The 22903-nt window shown below is 44.7% G+C and overlaps 2 protein-coding genes across 6 annotated transcripts in view; one reads left to right on the top strand and one right to left on the bottom strand.

The window, feature by feature from the left end:
• LOC148840091 (rho guanine nucleotide exchange factor TIAM2-like) overlaps positions 1–17743 on the top strand; it is a 60181-nt gene extending 42438 nt beyond the window's left edge. Inside the window, exons 14-25 of the mRNA XM_088909424.1 lie at positions 7389–7568; positions 8091–8159; positions 9025–9150; positions 9825–9933; positions 11799–11978; positions 12214–12332; positions 12646–12754; positions 13170–13228; positions 13338–13443; positions 13822–13909; positions 14927–15081; positions 16416–17743. Of these exons, the coding sequence (XP_088765550.1) occupies positions 7389–7568; positions 8091–8159; positions 9025–9150; positions 9825–9933; positions 11799–11978; positions 12214–12332; positions 12646–12754; positions 13170–13228; positions 13338–13443; positions 13822–13909; positions 14927–15081; positions 16416–17029 (1914 nt within the window). The 3' untranslated portion in view covers positions 17030–17743. The remainder of the gene's footprint in view (positions 1–7388; positions 7569–8090; positions 8160–9024; positions 9151–9824; positions 9934–11798; positions 11979–12213; positions 12333–12645; positions 12755–13169; positions 13229–13337; positions 13444–13821; positions 13910–14926; positions 15082–16415) is intronic.
• A 2777-nt stretch (positions 17744–20520) lies between these two features.
• Positions 20521–22903, bottom strand: part of tfb1m (transcription factor B1, mitochondrial) — a 29636-nt gene continuing 27253 nt past the window's right edge. For 2 of the 5 annotated variants that reach the window (XM_088909436.1, XM_088909438.1), the window contains 3 exons: positions 21552–21679; positions 20907–21132; positions 20521–20775 (listed from right to left, as the gene is read on the bottom strand). In XM_088909436.1, the coding sequence (XP_088765562.1) occupies positions 20758–20775; positions 20907–21132; positions 21552–21679 (372 nt within the window). In that variant the 3' untranslated portion in view covers positions 20521–20757. Of the gene's footprint in view, positions 21133–21551; positions 21680–22903 lie in introns of all 5 variants that reach the window. The other 3 variants (XR_016088326.1, XM_088909437.1, XM_088909439.1) reach the window with 3 other exon arrangements.

Here is a 22903-nt window from a genome sequence, read left to right as displayed (position 1 = left end):
ATTGGCAGGGAGACATTTTCACAAGTGGTTGCATTGTGTTGGTCTTCGCAAAGCTATTGCAGTAGCAGGGCACGGACATACCTAAATAAGACTGCTGCTGGTTCTCCATTCTATCGATATCATCATTCTCAGCAGACTAAATAATTGCCTGCTAATAATAATGACACTTATTGAGTGAGCGAAAAATCATGTCAGATGAACTGTGGCTTGTCAGTCTTCCTTGCAATGATATTCACCCCAGCGCAGAATCGGGCACATTAACATATATTGTCTTGGAAACTCCACCAAATTTCCTGTGAGGACTCGTAGCTCCCTAAAAAAAGAAGTTGTATATTCCTGAGGCTTATTAAATCAAAAACTTGCATATTACGCGCATGTAAGCTGACACCTTCCCACGCTTGCATCAGGTCCCTTTGTAGTCTTCTCTGCTCAAGACTGAAGAGTTTCAGTTCTTTCAGCCGGTCAGTGTAGGACTTTCCCTGAAGCCCCGAATGCATCTGGACTGAAGCGTGATTAGCAATGTCTTTTCTTTAACGTGGTGACCAAAATTGTACAAGCGATTATAAAGGAGGCCTTACTAGTGCCTTATGCAATTTTTACCTAACATTCCTAGATTTAAATTCTCCATTAACTATATAGCTGAAGTATTTGTTTGCCTTTTTAAAATGTAATATGTAAAGATGTAAATACTGTATGTCCACATTTGAGTTTTTCAGGAGAGAAGCAGAAAAATGCGAATTGTCTCCCAAATGTGGATTTTTCTCTTTAAAGCTCGCATAAACGTGAATGTTTAATTACTAGTTGAAGCCAAATTCTGAGTCCTTCTCTTCTGATTATGCTGCCTTTTTAAATGTTTCAGCAGCCAGAGTAAAATGGTATAGCTTTTAAATCTTGTGTAATGCTAGCTCTTTCTGCGCTTTATACAGTTTTAAGGATTCCAGTTTAAAAAACGGAAAGAAAGGAATGTCCTACAGATCCCATCTCGGTCCCTGTTTTTGGATTCCGACTAGTCCAGCAGTTTTGTCGTGGTGGCCCAGGGCTCTGCAGTGAAGTGAATCACGCTTGAAGTCCCTCAGGTAACATATGGCGTGGAGCTGGCTCCTAATCCAGGCTTACACTTCAGCGTCTGTCCCAGTACTCCCGAAGATGGGCTACAGACTGTCGGCCATGTCATGTAATTTGGATTAATGGCCGCAAAGACGGGGAGAAATGCCAGGACGTGCGTTTACCTCTCCACTTTGATTGAATTACTTGCTCGGACCCTTTCTCCAGCACAGACCGCGCACTCCCTGTTAACGATGTGCTGGTTCTGGCCTGAAGAAATGGAGGCGAAACCCTTTTTTTTGCACTTCACTTTTTTGTCTGTGAAACTTTCCTTAAAAAATAAGCTGGTGTGTCTGATCGAAGATCTCTCCTCCTGTGTGGCTTGCAGAAGGTCCTCTGAGACACCTCTTCTGGTATGTTTGGCATGGTTTTGGTACTGTATAGTTCTCATTCCTTTGGTATAGTTAGTATTCCTTTCTTTTTACGCAGTCGTAATGTACTCTTGTAGCAGTTCTGTCCATGAACATCCAAACCTTACTGCTGCGTGTGTAAATTCGCTCATTTGGGAGCTTCATAATCCAAAATCCAAGACAAGACATTGTGGTGCTGTTCTTAAAATATGCTATTCAAAGTCTTGGTCTGTTCAGAGAGCTGTTAAACACCGTAAAAAAATAAAATAATGTAGAGAGTAAAGTAGAGAATAATCTGAGCAGTTAGATTTTGTAGTAAAGCACTTTGAGTGGAGTGTCCAGAAAAAAGCTATATGAAATGTAAGGAATTATTATTAATTAATTTTCTTGTGGATTTTAAAAGTTTTCGTTAATTAAAATATCAGTTTTTATAGTGTCAGTTTTTTTTACACACTTATGACTTGCGTAGTGCGATTGGACTGAATGGTTTTTAGAAATATTTAGATCATGCATGCATACAGTCCATTGTGTCATTTTAATTGCATTGTTTTTGGTATTGAACTATGTGAAGAAAACTAAATGACCCTTCTTCACTCACTGGGAAACTAGGATGTCCTTTGGCTATCATGTGGTAATTGCATGAAGAATAACAGGTATTCTGGTAGAAGAATATTTCCATCTCTTTGCTTTTAATAGCTTTTAATTCTGCTGGTTCAATACATCATTGTGACTCATGAAGAAGATTGCAGGGGTTGCTTGTAACGACTGACACATCTGTGAAAAGAACTGTATATTTATTGGTCGTTTCAAAAGACGAGGCTGTTCTGGAAAATGTTGGCATTGGATTATTGTTCCACTTAAAGACACAAAGGCACAGTAATCTTCGTGCACTACAAAGAGGTTAATGCTGCTTGACCCATTTAGAAAGAAAGTCCTTTGACATTAAACCAGCTTCATGCCTGTTAATGAGGAATGATATGTTTGTTTGTTTTTCTGTCAGAGTAGGTGAACTAGTAAATTTGCGATAGTATCTAGTATTTGGGTTCTGTGGGTTTACAAATTTCATAAAAGAGAACTAAAATTGCATAGTGGAAGTGTTATAAAGTGATTATACTACTGTGGAAACCCTGCTTCTTTCTTCCAGTGAAAAGCTTAGGTTGTGGGGCTACATGTCAATGACGAATGGAACCACAGCTTCTCACTGGCTCTGAAGTGAGACCTATGATGAACAGCTAAAACAACTTTTGGCAAAAACAGGGCAGAGCGATGAATCGTGTATTTTTGGCCGTGCTAAATTTTCTTCAGTGATCTCGCCGTTTGCCTTGACGAATGTTTTATTCGTTCCTGGAATATTTTCTTGAGGATAAAATGCAAGGAAGTATTGAAATAGGAAGTCGTGTCTCGAAGAACAAGAGGTTGTAAGACGCGTTGTCAGACCGATGTCCGCCAGGCTGGGAGCTGGCCGTCAGTGTCAGGAACAGTGATGGTGCACGAGGACAGTGCAGAGCAGCAGCCAGTGAGTCTGACTGGAGAACATGCTTGAGGGACGAGTCCATTGTAAGTCTGGAACCTTCCCTTCTCTCCTGCGGCCCGTTTGCGTTGGTTTCAGATTGACTAAATGCTCGAAATGGCCCTGGACACTGAATTGTCCAGTGTCCAATTTGAAGAGAGAAAAAACAATAGTCCATAATTGGAATGCTTTCAGTCTTTCATTTTGTCTAGCTGTGTGTTTTTAGATCGCACAAAAAAAAATTCTTCTGCTTTCTCTCACCCCCAAATAAGCAACCGCTACATTTCCAAAGTTGGGTTTACATGAAAAAAGAAATCGCTTCTGCATTCTGCGCTTACGTTTCCTTTTTTTCTAAGGTTGCACATTAAAACTCGACCAAAAGCTCTGAAAATTACCCCTTAAATACATAGCCTCTAAATTATCCAGCATTCATGGAAAACAATAGTAATTTTATATTTTTTTACACCTGCATTGTGCATGTGTATTCCTTCCATACCCACCCAGTTTAGAGTCACCAGTTGCTCATGGCAGTGGCTCCTGTACCCTCAAGACCTGGCAAGATCTTACAGCCTGTCTTCCCATGATGCCCTTCATCTCTTGGCCCTCGGCAGGCTACTGGAGGGGCAGCGTTGCCCTCGGTGATGCCACTGCAGTCATGCAGGGGTCGCGGTTTCACTGAGAGCCCCAGTGAACTACATCGCACCCCATCCCTGCCAACACGGACACGCTGGATCCCCACCTCCCGTGTCAGCCTGTTGGCCTCCCAGGCTTCTTTCGTTCCAGCTTCTGTGCAGTTCATGCCTCTGTCTCAAGCCATAGTTTTATGGATTGAAGTACAAAAGAACGGAGGCCATTTGGCTCGTCGGTGCTCCCACATCCCCTCCGAGGAAAGAAATTTCCATCTGCGTCCTCTAGTTCTCGTTTCACTGCTGGTTCTGAAGAAACCTGCTGGGTTTACTTTCTCAGTGTCTTTTGAACACTCGTCTCAGTTCTCCTCCTTGCCTTTTCTTTTCAAAACTCCGACAGTTCAGTTCTCTCAGCCTCTGCGTGTTAAGGGATTTGGCAAGGATGTATCACTTCTGTATTCTATCAGTTTTTTGTGTTTATCCAGCAAAATGTCCCAAAATGCGTATTTTTTTGTCATTTTCTGGACTGTTTCCAGAGCAACAATAGCTTTTCTATGTTTTCTATGAAGTGGTGATCACTTTATACAGTAAAGGAACAAGTAATAGGTTTATTCCACGCTGAAAGAAAACACGTTTCGGCCGTGGAGCCTTCTTCAGGTGTATTTTACACCTTCACACCTGAAGAAGGCCCCACGGCCGAAACGTTGTGTTTTCTTTCTTCTTTTTTTCAGCATGGAATAAACCTATTGCTTGTTCCTGATAATAATAATAAGATTAATCTCAGTTGTAATTACTTGTTCCTTTGCAGCCTATGCATGCTGACGCAGCTCCCCACCTGAACTTTATACAGTAGGTAATTTAGAAATTGTACACCATCTTCTAAACGAGGCCTGACTAATACATCGTCCAAAAAGCATGGCACTTTGTTCACAGTCAGTGCAGTTGTGTTATGATATTATTCAGAGGCAGAAGTATTTTTTTCTGTCTCCAGCATCCCTTACAGCCTCTCCTCTTTCTCGCGGTGAAGGAAATCCTTTCACTCTGCACAGGAAGTTTCAGAACAAATCCTGCGAGGCCAATTTGCAGAATTCGTGGAGCAGCAGTTTTAGCAAAATGCCTACAACTACAGAATCAATCCCCAGATCACTTCACAAGGCTTCGCTGCTCCTCCTGGAGGAATAGCTCATTTGGACCGCGGTGTGTTTTTCCCTTGTGGAGGGGGAGGGCTTGTCGCGGCGGGCTGTGCGCTAGGGCCGTGAAGTCCAGAGGAGCTGCCGGGCCAGGTTAGCCATGCGTGCTGGGTCTCCGGGCTGGGGAGCTGCCTTCGCTTGCCTCGCCCATGCCTGGCCGGAGGAGGAGCCGGCTGCAGGCGAGGGGATGTTCCCTGGCTCGCAGGACCGAGCGGCAGGCCGCGGCAGCCTTTGGGCCGATCTACAGGGCGTTGCTCAGGGTGAGTGTCCTTGCTGCCGGCGCCGCGGAGCAGGGCCGCCGGCCGGTCGATGGTCGCGTTCAGGGTTCGAGGGGGGGGGGGGGGACGGCCACCCGGAGGCCTGAAACCAAGGTGTTCACATTCCGTCAACGAGGCCGAGCCTGAACGTCGCCTCTGGATTGTGAGGAATTCTGGATTTTTGCGGTCGGCTGTCAAAAACAAGAAGTAAGTCTTCCCCTCGTTTGGGGGGGAAGCGTTGAGCATCCTCTGTAAGGGAGGAGGAAGAGGGATGTCAGCATGGTTGGGATTTGGGAAAGGAGAGAGAAACCAGCACAGTCGGGGATTAAAGTGTCACCCTCCAGAATCCTGAAGATTAGATCTCATTAGTTTTCCCACGTCTGCGGCAGGTTTTAGCCTTCTATGACTTAATAGCTGTGAGCAATTTATCATCCTTGAGAGCCCGGCTGAAAATCAGGAGAATATTACCTTCCAGTAGTCCTCCAGGCTTTTGTAACCATTACTGTTTCAGCTGATGCTTCAGCACCTCACCACAGGACCAGCTGATAGGCTTTGCTCAGCTGTCCTATTAAGGGTGTAAATGCATTTTGCCATGTTAAAGGTTACATTTAAAGTTACATGTTGCTTAAACAGCAAGAGGTGAAATATCGGTAAGGGTTGAAGAATCTTCAGCACAATACACAGAGCGAGGGAGAATTTCTTGAACAGCTAATTAGATGTCATGACTGTGAAGTTTAGTGGACCATTGCTTTGATTTGTTGGTAATGCAGGATGGCTTATCAGATCATTTTCACCTTTTACAGATGGTACCAAAAATCGGTGCTTCAGAAACAGCCCTATACTGAGCTTGTTTAGGACTTAAAATATAATTGTACACCACTGTACGTCTAAATCCTTTGCAATCAGATCTTTAAAAGGGCAGTTTGGTTAGCTTTCTTTATTTTGTGACCTGTTCTGCTTCTGGGATTTTTTGCAGGCACATCGGTCTTATGTAATATCTGCTGGAACTGGAGCTCACTGCTTGAAGTGACAGCATAAGCTGCTTCTAATTAATGCTCATTAGGAGCTACTGCAGCCCACAGTGGTAGTGGGTGGTCCCATCTGTGCTGGCAAATTTTAGAGGCATTGCATAAAAATACCTCGGTTTGCATTGCTGTTTCCACAAGTGATCAGGCTGCGTTATTTAACATTGCACTGTGTGGCCTTTTCATTTATTTGACATATAGAAGATGATAAAACTGCTTTTGCAATGCAGTTATTTCTGAATGTCTTTTTCCATGTAATTACCATTATTTATAAATGCCATTATTTAACAACGGCATTCCCTTCTCCTCTGGGGCTGGGAATGTTTTGAAACAGCTGTTGGCCTGACTATAACTACTTCAGTAGCGGGGGTGTGAATTTTCTTTCTATGTTAACAAGTGTAGTTTTCCAGGGCTGCTGTGTGTGTGTGCCTGTTTATCCCCAAGTATACTGTCTTCAAAATCAGTCTCTACAGAAGCCACATAGAGGACCGATAAACCACTGGCTCCAGGCAGACCATTGTAATGGTCCCATATTTATGTGATGTGTTGTATTATACCCAAATTATATGACTGGCCTTTTTATAACGGACTATTTAATCTGTCAGGGCCTGCACTAAATCATGTTCAGCTGTGCACTGAATTAACCACCCATTTCAGCATGTTCTGTATGCTGAGATGGTAATTTACTGGGAAGTTCAGGAATAAACCAAGACTGTGGACAATAAGGAATTTTTATTTCTTTTTCTTGAAAAGGAACCCTGTTATTATACATTCCTTTTAAGAAACTGTAAAACTGTGTGGTTGTAAAATGGTTCTCTTTTTTTTTTGGTCTATTTGCCCTGCACTAAAACACTGAAAATTGTTGTCGCATGTGTACGTACACTATGCACATTTCACGCATGCAAATGTTTATTTTGTATTGCACCACACACGCTGGGTGAGGCTGATGTGTGTGTCCCTGGCCAACACAACAGCCGATCTCTGACATCTGCTACTGTCTGTTTTAGAAGCTGAAAGTGGGCAAAGAAGCCATTTTCTCAAGGGCAGGTACTTCAACAACCTCTTCAGTTGAAATTTCAGCCTGTGCAAAATGTTTGCAGTGGGTTGGGCTTCAGTAGAGCACTGCTCAGTGTGGTCACGATTTCCTTTATTAAATCCAGAAATCCGCCATGATGTGAAGGGAGTCCTGCTGCACGTGCCGTGCGATTGTGCTCCGGCAGCGGCTGGAGTTCGTGCGGTTTCAGGTCACGTCTCCGTGCTCTGGGCTCGGGCCTGATGGTCCTGTGGCCTACGAAAGCCAAGTCCCCTGTCCGGTCTCTCGTGCAGAGCGTGGAGACGGTGTGCTCGCTGTACCACAGCTTCCAGGACAGCCCGGGGGGAGCGATGGACGGGCCCAGAGACGCGAGCGAGCCGGCGCTGAGGCCCTGCCCGAGGCACATGTCCGCCACTGAGAGGCTGCGAAAGGTCATCCAGGAGCTGGTGGACACCGAGAAGTCCTACGTGAAGGTAGAATCACCTGGGATATTTAATCTGGCTCCTTCCATTTCTGTTGTCGTTTTAACATTGAAAAGCACAGTTTCAACGACGTTCTAAAGCACCACGTGCAAGAGTCCGCTTCTGTCCTTTAAGAACTGATTCAAATGCATGGTCTTTGTGGCCCCAGTAACACTTCTGGCGCTCAGTTTGGATCATTCTGCAGCTTGTGTTAGCACGGTGCCGTTTTGTGCTTTTGAAAAGGGCAGGAAAGCACACCCTGCTTTCTGAGGAAGGATGGAAAAGCTCCGGTGTTCGTCTGTGCGTCCCTTTGTCCATTTCACCACATTTTGAATAAGGACACCGGCCCAGTGAGAAACATCTGAGCAATATACAAGGATTATGTGGGGATTCCGGGAAAGCCTTCTGATTAAAATAGGCTGTTCCTCAGGCATAATCTTATTAAATGGGGTGCGTGCCACTCTTCGCTGTGTTCAGGCATTTGTTCTGAGCTGGTGGTGACCTTGCTTCATTTCCACCTTTCTCGGTCCACAGGATCTCACCTGCCTCTTTGAAATCTACTTGAAGCCACTGCAAAATGAGACATTCCTCACACAGGACGAGGTAAGAGGTCACAAGGCCAGGATACTTGTCCCGTGGTTAGCTGTGAGAGGCTAATGCATAGAGCGAGAGGGTTGGATGTCACTTGGGTACACAGATGCTGGGTATTTTCCTAATTGTTTTTGCATTCTCACAAAAACGCACTGGCACTTTCTCTGCACGTGTTCAAGCAAGAAACTATTTATAGAAGCTGTAGTCGATAAGACATTTTACTTATTCATGATTAAATTGTGAAGTGCGTAAAGAAATACAATGCTGAACTCCAGTGAGATAATGGTGCCGTAGTGCAGCCGTGATGCTGAATATGGTGGAGCTGGTAGGGGATGCTTTGGCTGTCTGGGCACATTAACACTGCAGGAGCTGTGCCAGTGCTCTGGATGGTCCTTAAGCTCAAGGCTTTGCATTCTGGACTCCCCCTTTAGGAAACAATGACATCCAGGGAACATATAATTCAGTGCAGTGATTGTGTGTGTGTGTTTTTCCGCCAAGTCACAAGCATTGCACGTTTGTGCTGAGTGAGGCTGAATAAAAATTAGTAGTATCCAGCTCGAACATAAAAAATAATTGCTGTTTTGTAATGGCTGGAACAGAGGTTTTAAAAACACTCTATACTGTATGCCTCAGTTCCATTATTTGTTTTAGAACCAGAATTCTGGTTTGAAAACCTGCTCCATAAAATGCTTTTGTTGATTGTGTTCCCTGCGAGGACAGGCAGAGACCTGAAGTTTCCACTGAAACGACTTTTGCTCTTCAAATTAACTATGTGAAGGAATTAACCTAGGTCTTGTTTTCAGCTTGTAACTTCTGAAGGGAGATGCTTAATATCTGCGTTTTGTTTTTGTTTTTTTGCTATGTGCTGTTCCTTCAGATGGAGTCCCTTTTCGGCAGCCTTCCCGAGATGCTTGATTTCCAGAAGGTTTTCCTGCAGACATTAGAAGAGAGGATCTCCTCGTCCCCTGATTTCAGCACTTTGGAAACTCCATTACAGTTCAAAGTAAATCCGCCTTCCAAAGTTTTTTTCACACTGTTTTCGTGTTGGGAAATTTATTCCATGTCTACGGGAGTCTTCAAGCTGTGAAGTTTGAACGTGGCGTTTATGGTACAGGGGCAGGGCTATCCGGATTTCTAAAAATAAGGCAAATGAATAGTCTGTGAAGATGACACAGACTGAAACCTTCCAAAGCCTGCCTTCCTAATATCAGCGATGTCCTCTGGTGTGACAGGCCTGATGGTATTCACTAGAGCCTTCCCAGAGTTACAGTGAGCGCTTCAGGCATCCCAGGTCACATCACCAAGACGCGACCCGGCAGTCTCGGGCTGGCGCTCAGTCCAGCGTCTTTACTGCCGAGTGTGATCCGTGCTTTTAATGGGAGTATTATTGTGTTGTGAAGATGATGTTGCCTGTTTCCCTTGAGGCTGAATCCATGAGTGCTTACCATACACTCCTCCAAGTCAGTTGTTAGGCATTAGGTGGGTGCTTTATTCAGAGAAAGCTGTCAAAGAATTGCAGGGTTTCGTTGAATGCGGATGTAAGGATCCAAATGCTAATTCCTTTCAGTGCTCCAAAAATGTCCCCCCCTCCCCCCAAAGATACCAGAACGTTCCACAGCATAATATCTTTTAACTGAGGGGATTTTGCTGTGTCTAACACACACTTCTCTGTTTCAGAAACTGTTGTTCTCTCTGGGAGGATCCTTCCTGTACTACGCTGATCATTTCAAGCTCTACAGTGGGTTCTGTGCGAACCACATCAAGGTCCAGAAAGTACTTGAGAGAGGTACTGCCTAAAACTGAACTGGTTCTGTTGTCGCTGTAGGAACGAAATGAGTTTTCACCGTGGCAGATGTGACTGTGCTATTTTTGAAGAAAAGTCCCATGAATGTCATGAGTCATATTATAATGTTCAGCAGAAGTATTGTGGTTGGTGGAATTAGTTTGTAAGTACTGCAGCATAACTTCCTAGTGCTGCTGTAGCCAACATCGCAGTGTGGTTGTGTCCTACTGGGACAGCACATTTTCTTCTGCTCGGATAGCTTTAGGCTGTGACTTCTGTTGTTAGCCTTGTTTGTATTTTGTTTTTTCTCATTTTAGTTGGAACAAATAATGTCACAGAACCCTAAAAAAACATTTAAAGCCTGATTTTCATTCTTCTTGGGTATCCAAACCCAAGATAAACCCATGTATTAGAAGGTTAACATAGGTATCGGGTATCACGGTCCTGGAGTTTCGAGGTTTGTGGAGTGTCTTGTGTTACCTTTAAGGACGTGATTATTCATGGCAACCCATACGCAAACTCCAACATACAGTATTCCCGTAAACCAATACTGAAACAGTGGACACTAATGAAATGATCAGACAAAAAGTCTTACGGCATTTCATGTATCTATAAATAGAGCCTAATAGACATTTAACAGTGGTCTGAATAAGTACCTTTGTAGATATTTCATGTAAAAAATGTTTGAAGCATTCAGATGCAGGTTTTTGCAATTGCTTTTGCAAGTTGAAGTGTCTGCCAGACAACGTGTTTGTGATCTTCAGATAAATTGTGTCCTAACATACCGCTGAAAAACTTAAGCTAGCATAGATTGAGGGCAAATTCTTTTGACTTGTGCCTGGTCCTGTTTGTCCATTCTCTATCCTTGTAACATTATGCCAAACTAGATGTTTTGGGGTCATCTTGGGTTTTGGTTTCACCTTTATGTATTTGCTTAGAAAACGGCTATCAGTCACAGTGATTTAGGAGGTTGGATGAAAATAAACTGCAATATCCCAGGATGCCTTACTTTTTCTCAGAAAAATGTTTAGTCTTTTCATGGGCTGCTGTGCCCTCGTGTGGGTAAAAAGTGTTATGGTTTCAAGCACAGTGTTGACTTTGAGTATCTTATTAGGTTATAAATTGGCTTTTGCTTTTCCTGGGGTTGCTTCAATTTCATACAATTTTTAAAAGAGCAGAACATTTTTTAAAGAGGTTTCATGCCATTTCTAAAGGAGCTTTTTAACTTGTGCCAAAGGCATATGCAGACACTTCACCTTTAGAAAAAATAAAACCAATACACAGGGCCGGATTTTGGTGTTCGTAGGCCCTAGGCACTTTCACTCTTAAATGTGCACAAAGAGGGGTAAACGCCAACTGAATGACGTCGATTGACATGATGCACTGTAAACTAATCTCATGCTAAACCACGTGACTGATGGAGCGAGTCGAGCGACCATCACTTCCATACTTCTAGTTTCTAGAACAGCCACTAGAGAGCGTGTGATGATTGATTTGGAGCCCCTAGAGTCAATCGCAAGCATGTTGTTGCAGATCATTTTTCATTAGTCACTACTGTTTCACTCTTTCGTAGGCCCTAGGCTCTGTGCCTGCAGTGTCTAATGGGAAATCCAGCAATACCAATCCAGAGCTTTCTGGAGAACCTGGGAGGAGGAAAAATAATTATTGAAAACTAAACATTTTGCTGTTAGTGCCGTTTTCTCAGTTTTCAACAGCAGTTCATTCTTTTTTAAGGACATTAAAAGTGTTGGGCGATTTGTATATTTGATATATCACACAGTGCAGCTATATGTGAGCATTTGAATTGGGAATGGTTTAAAACCCACAAATTCCGAATTCCAACCCCGGTTTATCCTTGGCATTCCCAGCCAAAACGGACCGGGCCTTCAAGGAATTTCTGGATGCAAAGAACCCCACCAAGCAGCACTCCTCGACCCTGGAGTCGTACCTCATCAAGCCAGTCCAGAGGGTGCTGAAGTACCCCCTGCTTCTGCGAGAGCTCGTCTCCCTGACGGACGGGGACAGCGAGGAGCACTATCACCTCACAGGTACGCGGTTCCCAACCACGGCGCCCCCATCGAGCTACGTCGTCAAACACGCCCACGCCATTAAAACAACGGTTCGCCGTTTCGCCAGACAGGGCTTCCATTTGTCCCCCATTTAATGCCTTAGTAAAATAGCGAAAGGCCCGGTTCTGCCAGAAAAAGGGTTTCGGGTGTAACGGCTGTGGTGAGAAGGAGGCTGTTCCTCATGCGGTTTGTTTCCCGCCGTGCTTGTTTGTAGAAGCGCTGAAGGCCATGGAGAAGGTAGCCAGTCACATAAACGAAATGCAGAAGATCTATGAAGACTACGGGACTGTTTTTGACCAGCTGGTAGCAGAACAAAGTGGAACTGAAAAAGAGGTATGTATAATGAGCCCGAGAAACCTAGTATCTCCCTGGTCAAACTATGAGCCAGCGGTGGCTTCGGCCTCCTGACCGAATGGTCAGACCCATGTAGGTACTGGATACTTTACCCAGAATGCTCCTGCAAAATCCACTGTCAAAATGGGTACTGAAGTCTCGCAGAAGATACGGGTAAATGTCAATCACTCTTGATAGAAGGATCAGTCCAATTACTATTGATTTGTGGGTGCGACGCTACATACAGTAGCTAAAAGCATACCTTCACATGGAGAGAAGACAACGATGGTCAGATCTTTTTCTCATTCCCCAGGTCACAGAAATTTCCATGGGAGAATTCCTTATGCATTCCTCTGTGGTTTGGCTGAACCCATTCCCATCGCTGGGCCGAATGAGAAAGGACCCTGAGCTCACTGTTTTTGGTAAGTTCGCCAACAGAAATTAGAAGACCGGTACTCTCAGCACTAGCTGACTAAGCAACTTCCAAAAGTTAACATTTTAAAAAGTTTCAGTGGGATCCAATTCAGAGATTACACGTTGCACTTCAGTAATCTTGAGTGTTTAGCAATATTTGTATTCTAGTTCTACAGTCCCGAGGTTCATTAAATCAATTGTAGATGCAAAATGTGTTATGTGTTTGTAGTCCTTCCATTGGAGAAGCTGCCATGTCAAGTTTTAACAGCCCCTCTTTCTGTTGATGTGCTTTGTACAGGTGCACAGTTGTCCAGTTATCTTACATTTGGAAAGAGCGGAAAAGGATATATTGTTATACCAATATGTAGAACAATAGGATATACTGAAATGGTAAAAAATTAAATGCTCTGTTTCTCTCCTCAGTTTTCAAGAAAGCTGTGATATTAGTATACCGAGAGAGCTGCAAATTAAAAAAGAAGATGGTAAGCCTTCCTGTTCATTGCGTCTCTAAGCTTTCTGGACACTACTGTTACGTTATTTAAAAAAAAAACATATGAAACCCGTTTTTTTCTTCCCCTTGCTTTTTTAAAGCACACAAATGCGCGTTCGGCGTTCAGCCATGGCGATCTGGATCCCTTCAAGTTCCGGTGGCTCATCCCCCTGTCTGCGCTGCAGGTCCGGCTGGGGAACTCAGCAGGTCAGTGGGGCTCTGCTCACCTGCTGCCGGTGCCAGCCAGAGATCCGTACCTTAACCTCGTACGTCAGCAATGCGTCTGGGACACGGCCCGCGTTCCCAGGCGGTTGCGTCTCTCGAGCAGTGTGAAGTGCACTTTCGAAATCAACCGTTTATATTCTCTGTGCTGACCGGACTGCGCCTCAGTAATACCTTTCCAAGAGCTTACAATAAAATGTGTTTTATCGGCTTACCTTTGGTTAATGGATCAGATCTAACTCTCGAAGAAAATGCCTCACTTATTGCCCAGTGTTATATTTAAGGCCACAAGTCTGTTCTCTTTGGGCTGTTCATTCTGTGGGTTAAAAAGTCAGTCGATTTTCTTTAATTTCGTTTTCCCAGGGACAGAGACAAACTGCATTTGGGAACTAATCCACACGAAATCTGAAATCGAAGGGAGACCAGAAACCATCTTCCAGCTGTGCAGCAGGTAGGGGGAATTACCGTGGCTGTTCAGTCAAGGTCAAGCTGCCGCCCTCCTCTCGTGGAGCTGAAGCTGACAGCCTGTAAAAATCATGAGACGGTGCACTCATGTGCCTGTCTGCAGTTTGCCATGAATAACATTAGCCTTCCTCGAGATCCTCCGCAAACACTGTGCTCAGAACAGGGGCATAAGGAAAATTACCATCTGGTTATTTGATTGCCAGTAGCTCAAGAAGCTGCCCGCTGTCTTCCACTTCTTCCGCAGGTAGAGCACGCTCTATTTTGTAACTGAACTCAGTGTAGTTTCCCTCTTCTGACATGAGCACAGTGTAGTTGTCCCGAAGGGGTATGCAAACAGCTGTAGGAGTGGCAGGCTGGTCACAGGGCTGGAGTCTGTTCCCGAGCAGAGAAAAGACTGAATATTGCTTCAAACTGGCAGCATCTTTCCGTTATCAGGCGTATTAAAATTTGTTTTCATGTTAAATCTTAGATTATGTACATGAATAAATAGGATGTGCTAGTGCATTACTTACAGATGAACATTTATTTTATGATTAAGGTGTAATACTCAGATTATGATTTACAATACCTACATTACGTCCCATGTAGAGACTGTTTGAGCTTTTCCGATATAGGAGGGTCCTTTGGGAACCTTGAGTCCTTTTCCTGTAGCTCCATTAATGTGGACTTGAAGCTGCTGCTTTAACCGCTCCTCGAGTCTGAGTTGTGATCAGACTGGATGGAAATAATACCACGGAAATCAGGAGGGACCTGATCTCCAAAACTCCCCTAACAGCGAGGAGGTCCCTCGCAATCTGATGATGTTTACCTGGAGAGCAGCCAAGCGCCAGCAAATATTCCAGGAAAGCGCTATGTGAGCGTAAGGAATCATTATGATTAAATCAAGGACAAGCAAGCGAAACAAAGAACTCATGGTGGGGGGGGGTCAGGGTGAGGATGGCCTGCCGAGTCTGTGGCCCGAGCTCCGCCGCTCGAGCAACGGCCTCTCCGCCCTTTCCTGCAGCGTCCCCGAGAGCAAGGCCAGCACCGTGAAGGCGATCCGCTCCGTCCTGAGGGAGAACGTCCGGCGGAACCTGCGCTGCGAGCAGCCCGCCGAGAGGGCCTGCAGGGAGCGGCTTGTCCTGCTGCGAAACCCCGTCCCGACCTCGGCCAGAATCGGTGAGTCGGCCCGCCGCCAGGTGAAGAGACACTGGAGAAAACCAGCCGAACTGAAATTCCAGCTCGAATTCGAAGTCCCTTGGCGAGTCTCGCTACTCGGCTAAACCTGAACCTGCCGGCTCCCTGTTTTACCCCATAAAGCTCAGAGTTATGATCTGACAGGACGAAAAAAACCCAGCTGAAACTCAATCGGTCTGGTTCACTGCCATGGCCGGGCGGAGGTGCACCTCGTACAGCCAGCTCTTCTGAAAGCCGCTGTCGAGAAATGAACGAGCTTGCTTCGTTAGTCATCTTTCCTGCAGCCCATCATTTTACATGCATTAAGTTGTGTCAAGAACAGTGTGTAAGCACAAATGCCACATATCCCGAGTTTGACAAGAAAATGTCACTATAGCTTATTATGCCCATACTATGCATACAAGTACAAGTAGGCCAAATCTATTTTCGATACTGATTCAGTATTTTTAGCACCATTTGATCATTCCTGACGCAGTGTGATAGATGGAAGTGACTTGGTTGCTTTCACACTACATCGCCTCCTGTGAGGGAGCTGATTGGGTAATGAGGTGATTTATCCTGTTGAATGTCAAGACCAGAAGAAAACAAAGGGACTGGTCTGTCCTGCTCTAAAGGAGATGACCTTTAGTCGTCTGTATGCCGGAGCAGCACTTCAGGTGGAGTCGGCAGCAGTGGTGTAGTACAGTAAGCGTTGTCGGCCACCTTCGTGGATCATAAGCACAGAACCTTACAGGCAGAATGATGCGCTGATTGTTGTGGACAGCAGACCAATCAACACTTGGGAGGTCCAAGTGTGATGGGCTGGGTAAGACGTATCTAGTCGCTGCTGGAGCGGCGGCAGTCTGACTAGCCAAGGCTTCTTTCGTGAAGTCCCGGGACCTGACTCGCGGTTGAGGACTGCGTAAACGTCCTCAAGGACAGTGGCTTTCTTGCGAGATGAGATATGTGACTGATATGCCCTGCTGATCTCTGGTAAGATGAGTTGGGATGATGTCTGTCATCTAGGGCTCAGAGATCAATGAACAGGCTTTACAAGAGGAGTGAGACACATCCGTAACCTGGTGTGCATCATGTATTGCCTCCCAGAATTCTCCAGATGCTGTATCGGTCAGTAGATTTAACGTTGGGCATCCTGTTGATGACATGTTAATCGGCATGATGAATGAGCCACTTCCTTGCCACACTGTTGGTGCACCTGCTGGAAAAAGGTGGCTCTGGGAATTAGTTGCCGTTATAGGCGATAAATGTCTTTTGATGCTTAGGGTCCGAAACAGAAATGGCTCTTCCACTCAGTGCGTGATATCCGTTAATTGCAGGTTCCTCCCGAGCTTCCTGGTTGTGCAAGCACCCATCCCTTGACATCGCTGCCAACGAGCTGCTGAAGGGGGGCCAGCCCGACTCGGACGAGGGCAGCCTCAGCAGCGGCACCCAGAGCAGCCACACCCCAGAGGGCCCCCCGGACCCCAGGCCGCCCGCACCCCCGGACGCGCCCCGGGCCTCCAAGCCCGCTCTGGCGGAGGACGGCAGCGTCAAGGAGTCCGACATCCTCAGCGACGACGACGAGTTCTGCGAGGGGGCCAAGAGGGAGCCCCCCGCTGGCGCAGGCTTGGAGGCCCAGCTCCGGAGGCTCAAGCTCGCCGAGGAGGAGGTGGAGGAGGAGGAGGACCGCGAGGGGCACCCAAAGCTGGTGCGGGCACACTTCGGGCCCATAAAACGGAAAGGCAACAGCCTGAGGAGGAACAGGGGGATCCTACAGGCGATGAAGGAGCACAGCCGCTCCCTGGACAGCCAGTCGGAAGGGACGAACGTGGACCTGAACGCTCTCCTGGAGCGGGAGTTCAGTGTGCAGAGCCTGGCTTCTGTGGTCAACGAGGACTGCTTCTACGAAACGGCAGAGAGCCAAGCGGCCCAGACAGTTCCTACCCTGTAGAGTCTCGGGAGGCTTTCTCAAACCCCACCTGCGATAAGCTACGGACTTCTACAGGCTTCCCCATCTAACGCGCCTCTTTGGAATTAGGCCCTCATGAGGGGAACACGTTTGCCATTTAATACCAGGAGTTACAGTAGACTTGTAACAGGTCTCCGCCTTGCTGCATTTGTGCACTAAGAACACACATTGCCTAAATCTTTTAACTGTTTTTTTTTATTTTTACATGTAAATGCAGGATTTTTTAAATTATTATTTATTGACGATAGGTGTCTATTTTTTTTTTATTTTAAGGAAAAGGCAAGCATTGGGGCCCCTAGACCTGGACTGAGTCGGATTTTACATTGTTTAAAGATTAACGATAAAGAGAGATTTACTGTACAATTATTTTTGTGTAAATTATATGAAACATGAGAACTCGGGGTATTATTTTTTAATAGTCTCCATCGATGTAGCTATCAGTGTTCTGAGGCACTGCTTAAGCAGCGTACGCTTAACTGCAAGTAAACTGCTTATTAAAATCGGCTATTTCGCTTTAAAAAAAAGCTTTCAGCTTTCCGTGGCACAAAGGCCTAATTTAATGTTTTGTTAAAGACTGTATATTGTATTTTCTCTAAATGACTGTACTGTAACTTATATTTTGTATTCTTTACACATACTTGACATTGTACAGATAGAGCAAAATGCTGTAATTTGCAATAAATACAGTCTGGTAATATATTTGTTGCACTTTGGCTATGTTTCTGGGTAGATCTGTGATTCTTAAATTACAGCAGATTAGTTCCCATATTAAGTCACTAGAAATATTAAACTTTGATCTTTATGCACTACTTTATAGAAGGTCATTTTTTTTACATACTGTAAAAATACATTCTGATAGAGTATATTGCCCGTTTTTAAATCTCTTTTCTCTGAAGAACCATGAAACCAGTGAAAGGGAATTAACTTTAATTTTAAACTGATAAACATAGTGTGCATTTTGTTTAATGCATTTTCTGTGCACAAAGCTACTTCCTAGATGGTAGTTGTAATGTGGATTGTGATATTCCTTTCTCTCTCTAATTCTATGGTATGCAACACTATCTTAGGTTAGAAGTCCCCATACAAAGCTGAAATGTAACGTATAATTAATCATTCCTATTGATCTTTCCCCAAGCCTGCACCTTTGACATGGCGGTAAGGACACATTTACACTGGTCATTTGCTAGCCTGGGAATCCACTGCTATGTGATAATGATCGTCGTTATTCATCTGGCTAATGCTTTTATGCAGATGTGTGTACACACTGATCAGAACATTTTTACTTCAGATCGATGCATGTTCACAGCGCAGGACGTCAGCACTGGTCACCCCAGGATTTGAAAGCCAGAGCGCTAACCACACTTCCACACTGTATGACTGAATATATTAGATGGACATATTTGCGTAATTAATATAAATACCATTCATAGAGATGCCATTCAGGTGATATGTCCAATTAAAAAAACCTATGAATTGTAGAATTCCGTCCCACCACGATGAACGATAGTGTTCTGAACTGTGAAGGTACTAAGGAAATGTTTATTCCATGCTGAATGGCAGAACGTGCACAGACTTATTGAAAGACTAACGTGTAATTGATTCCACTGGTTAAAACTGAAAGCCAATTAATGATGATGTAGGTGTTGGGTTGAGACTTGTGCTATCACAAGATTAGCGCATAAAGAACACAATAAGAGGATGGATACCAAATTATTTTCTTGAGGGCAGTGATACCTCTGTGTAATAAACACAGGTCATGTTTTAGGGGAGTTCTTAAGCCATAGTAAATACACAGATTATAGAAAACGATGTTACAGGATTACAATTTCCAGCGACGGTATACCATGGTATTTGGATGACAGGAACACAAAAAAAATATATATAATAAGAGGAACAACTGTCCTGTCCAATACCATGTGTAATACATAGGTTAAGCAGTTTTAAACCCTGGTCTTCAATTTTAAGGCTATTTCATTTATATCATAATAGCATTTAATACATGACTTAAGTCTTATTCCTGATTATAAGCGCACATGATCTGACATTTTTGAAAATGGCCTTATCCAACACGGCATACAAAAAGAGCAGGATGATCCATTCATTTGCCCAGCTCAGCTCATTACTGAATTGATACGCTTGAATGTCTCACTACGTGCCTACTGTGCTGATGCAGTACTGTGACACCTCTATACTCCGGCCCCAATTAAATCTAAAATTTGATTAACCTGTCAATTTCACTTTGAAGCATATTTTTGTGACCATTATTCATATAATAATAATAATGGCTTCCATTCTTTGTGTCCAAGTCCAGATAAAATACGAGACAAACACGAATGTCAGGTTTTTTTAACTTTAGTTTCATCTTTTCACCAGCCCCGGAAATGCTATATTTACACAGAGGTTCAGCTAAGGAGCTGTCAGCTGGGGTTCTGCAAAGGAACAAGGAGATGTTCATTCCACACTGGGAAACAGATGAAAAGCCTATTTAAACTTTTTCTTTCGTTGAAAAATATTTGCAAGATTTAATGCACTATTTATTTTTCATTATTTACTACTTTATTATGGCTGCACTGTTTTAGGTCTGTGGGTTGCTGGACACTAAACCCCTCTCATTTGCTTCTAAATCTTTACGGCTTGGTTTTGTGAAGGTGGCAATGCGTGTGTAGGAAAAGATTCTGCAGTCTGTATGGTAAACATATTTGCTGATTTTAAAGTTCTTGTTTTGTATAGAACGTGGCCATATAAAGTCAGTGATTTCTCAAATTGTTCATTCCCCCCCTCCAGTTGTTCTCTCTTTTGCAGGCTACTTACCCATATGAGAAGGGTCTGCTATTAACAGGACATCTGGTCACTTAATTATGTGACAAGCCGGCTGTTGCTGGAATGCCCCACATGGCATCACGTAATTGGTAGAGCCCTGCTGGGCTAGAATGGGTGTTAGAAAAAACACCCTTCAAAGCCAGGGGGAGTGAGAAGAGCAGTAGTCGCAATGTGTCGGGGACATGCATATTAGCATATTAATCAGCGCACGTCTGCTAACGTGGACCAATGCGCGCGAAAGGGCAGAATGGGAGGCTGTCAGACAGATCCATTTGCCGTAGCACTGACTGGATGCCAAGCGAATGAAAATCCATTCAGGTGGTCGTGTGTGAACAAACGTCCTCTTAGCACAACAGCATCTCCTGTCAATTTACCAGGCGCCTGTAGGCCTGCGGTGACGTCAGTGAGATACGCCACTTCGCCAGTGGTCCCGCCGGTCTCCAGTATGTCACCAGAAAAAGAACAGCTCTGACAGGTGAGCATGTCCAATTAACAGGCTTGCCCGTCCTCATTCTCTCAGGGCGGTGCTCGTGAGATAACGTCTTTACTGTGTGCTGGCTAAATCCGGGGCTATAAAACAAACAGCCTGGATTTATGGTTCTAATCCAGCCAGGAAACCGGTGCTACTTCAAGCAGAAACAAAGCCTTGTATCGGTTTTATCCACTGCCCATTTTATGTGGTGTAATATCACCAGTCACCAGTCACCAATTTAACTCGGCTGCAGTAGCACCGATATTTCTCAGAACACATCAATGTTCAATTCCCTAAATGTCTTAAACACAAAGGCCACACTCAGAGGATGATATACAGTACCAAGAACATATGTACAATTAAACCATTCAACCCATGTGATTTGCTAGATCTCTTCTTTCAGGTTTCATGACAGTCTTCACTCCCCAAGGCATTTCTATGATTAAAAAAAAAAATACAATTTTAAATAATGTATTGTTCTGGCTCAGTGAAATGTCAGATTTAATGTCTGTTGTCCTTGTTGAAGCCAGAATATCTTCAACTTCCCTAAAAAAAAAATCACAGTACTTCCTCCTCCTCTTTGATGCACGTTGATCTTCTCTTCTTCCTCAGTTCATCTCTGAAGTCATAGGCGAGGAGACCTGGGTTGTCTGAGCACAGTCTGCTGTAGGCGTCTGACAGGTTTCTGAAATGGGGAACGGATAACTCGGTCGGGCGCAGCGTCGGGTCCACATCTGCCGTGCGTAACATCTGCTCCGTGAGCTCCAGACGCCGAGCTTCTGGAAACAACATTCTGCAAGGAAACAAAAAGAGCTCAGCCCTGTACAGTACGTCTCGCCGCACGCTGAAGCCCCCGTTTCACAGGAGCCCCAGCAGAAGATAATACGTCCTTCATAAATACAAGTGGGAGTTTTTCTGGCTGCTTTCATCCCACTTGATGCTGGGTATTATTGTGAATTATCCCCATACTAGCACAATCTGTCAATGCAGCAGCTATAGTTGCATAACGTTTCTCTTTTACTCCTTTGCTATGAAATACTAATATGAGTCATAATTCCTGCTCTCTTCTGAGTGCTTTTCTTGTTTTTCTGGGAATGGGGGAATTAGCATGAACACAGACAAAGGCGTGCTGGCAGTGTAAAGCCAGCATAAACGAGAACCGACAAATATCCAGAGCTTTCAAAAGGCTCTGATGGAAACACCACAGCTTACTCGATTCCTCGCCGGCAGTGTTTCCTTCGGAACTGAAAGACGTTCCTGACGACTTTTTCCACCAGTTTGAAGGGCTGGCCGATCTGGGGCTGAACCAGAGGGGTGAAATGAACCACCCCGACATCCACCTGCCGAGACACGCGAGGGGTTAAAGGCACGTGGGACGAGAGGACTGCGGGAGAGATGACGCAGCACGATGTGAACCGAGTTCAGGTTGCCACAGTAACACCTGGGAAGAAGGACCTTAAAAACAACCTCTTCAAAAACAGAATATTTAATAAGCCCCTGCGTCCGGGTACAATGCAGTTCAGGAGCACTGTTCACTAAAAGAAGCCTTAAAGGGATGCAGCTGACACCCAAATAATTCATTCTAAAAGCTTTCAGTGCAGATCACTGTCCTCAAGATTTACCTCCAATGAAAATCTGCATAATGTCAGAGCCAGGGAGGACGGGCCAAACTGCTTTCTGCTGTAACTTTTAGACCGAGAGCTTTGCTTTAGCTCCATTTAACTGCAGCACCACAGTTCTCTGTCATCGCTAAGCGGATATGACAAACTGTTGAAGTGATCGTGCTATCCCCTACACAAGCCGGCTCTTCCCCTCCTGTTCTGTCCTGCCTGCTGGCGACATTTTTGTTGCCCTGTTTTACAGAATGGGACTGCGCATGAAGCCATGGAAATGGGGAAACAAAAGACTCAAGATTAGCTTTTCATTCTGTCTTGAAGAAGTCGGTGGCCACGCTAGCTGATGTGCGCAGTACAGTATATACCAGGCTTTCAAGGATAATCAAAACAGACCCTCCAGATTTCACCTCCAGCACAGCATGCCACCGACTGGCATGCTGAGGCACGAAACAGCCAGTGAAGCTCATGGAATGGGCAACACAGCCTGAGTTCACCTGGTAATCATCACTCCTGCATCTCTGCCAACTTAATCAGAAGGCACACTCGAGAGGACTGACTTCAGAGACTGCCCAGGGCTGCGCAGGAGGGGGACGAATCTCGCTCAGCTGCAACGTGCTTTCGAAACAGAATCGGCATTAGGTAAGAAAGCCGAAGAACGGGTTATATTTGCTCAAGAGGGGAAACGCATGAAAACTGCTCAGTAAAATGTAAACTGCATGCCTTACTGAAGGTATTTTCTCATAGTCAAGTCTGCTTGCTTCTGAAGTGAAGCCACAGAACACAATATTGCTGGAGGAACACAGTTCAGTGGTATAACTTAAACCAGGAGAAAAACAGCAAAGGTTTGGTAAACACTTTGGTAAATTCAAATATGGTAAATATGACCAACTTTGATGAACCCTCTTCCCCCAAGATAAGCTTATACTTGCAGAACCTTCCACATAAAAT

This window comes from Atractosteus spatula, chromosome 2 (genome assembly GCF_055471065.1).
Source record: "Atractosteus spatula isolate fAtrSpa1 chromosome 2, fAtrSpa1.hap1, whole genome shotgun sequence".
NCBI classification, from domain to species: domain Eukaryota; kingdom Metazoa; phylum Chordata; class Actinopteri; order Semionotiformes; family Lepisosteidae; genus Atractosteus; species Atractosteus spatula.
The sequence above is the reverse complement of the archived record's forward strand: the minus strand, read 5'-3'. Positions and strand labels throughout refer to the sequence as shown.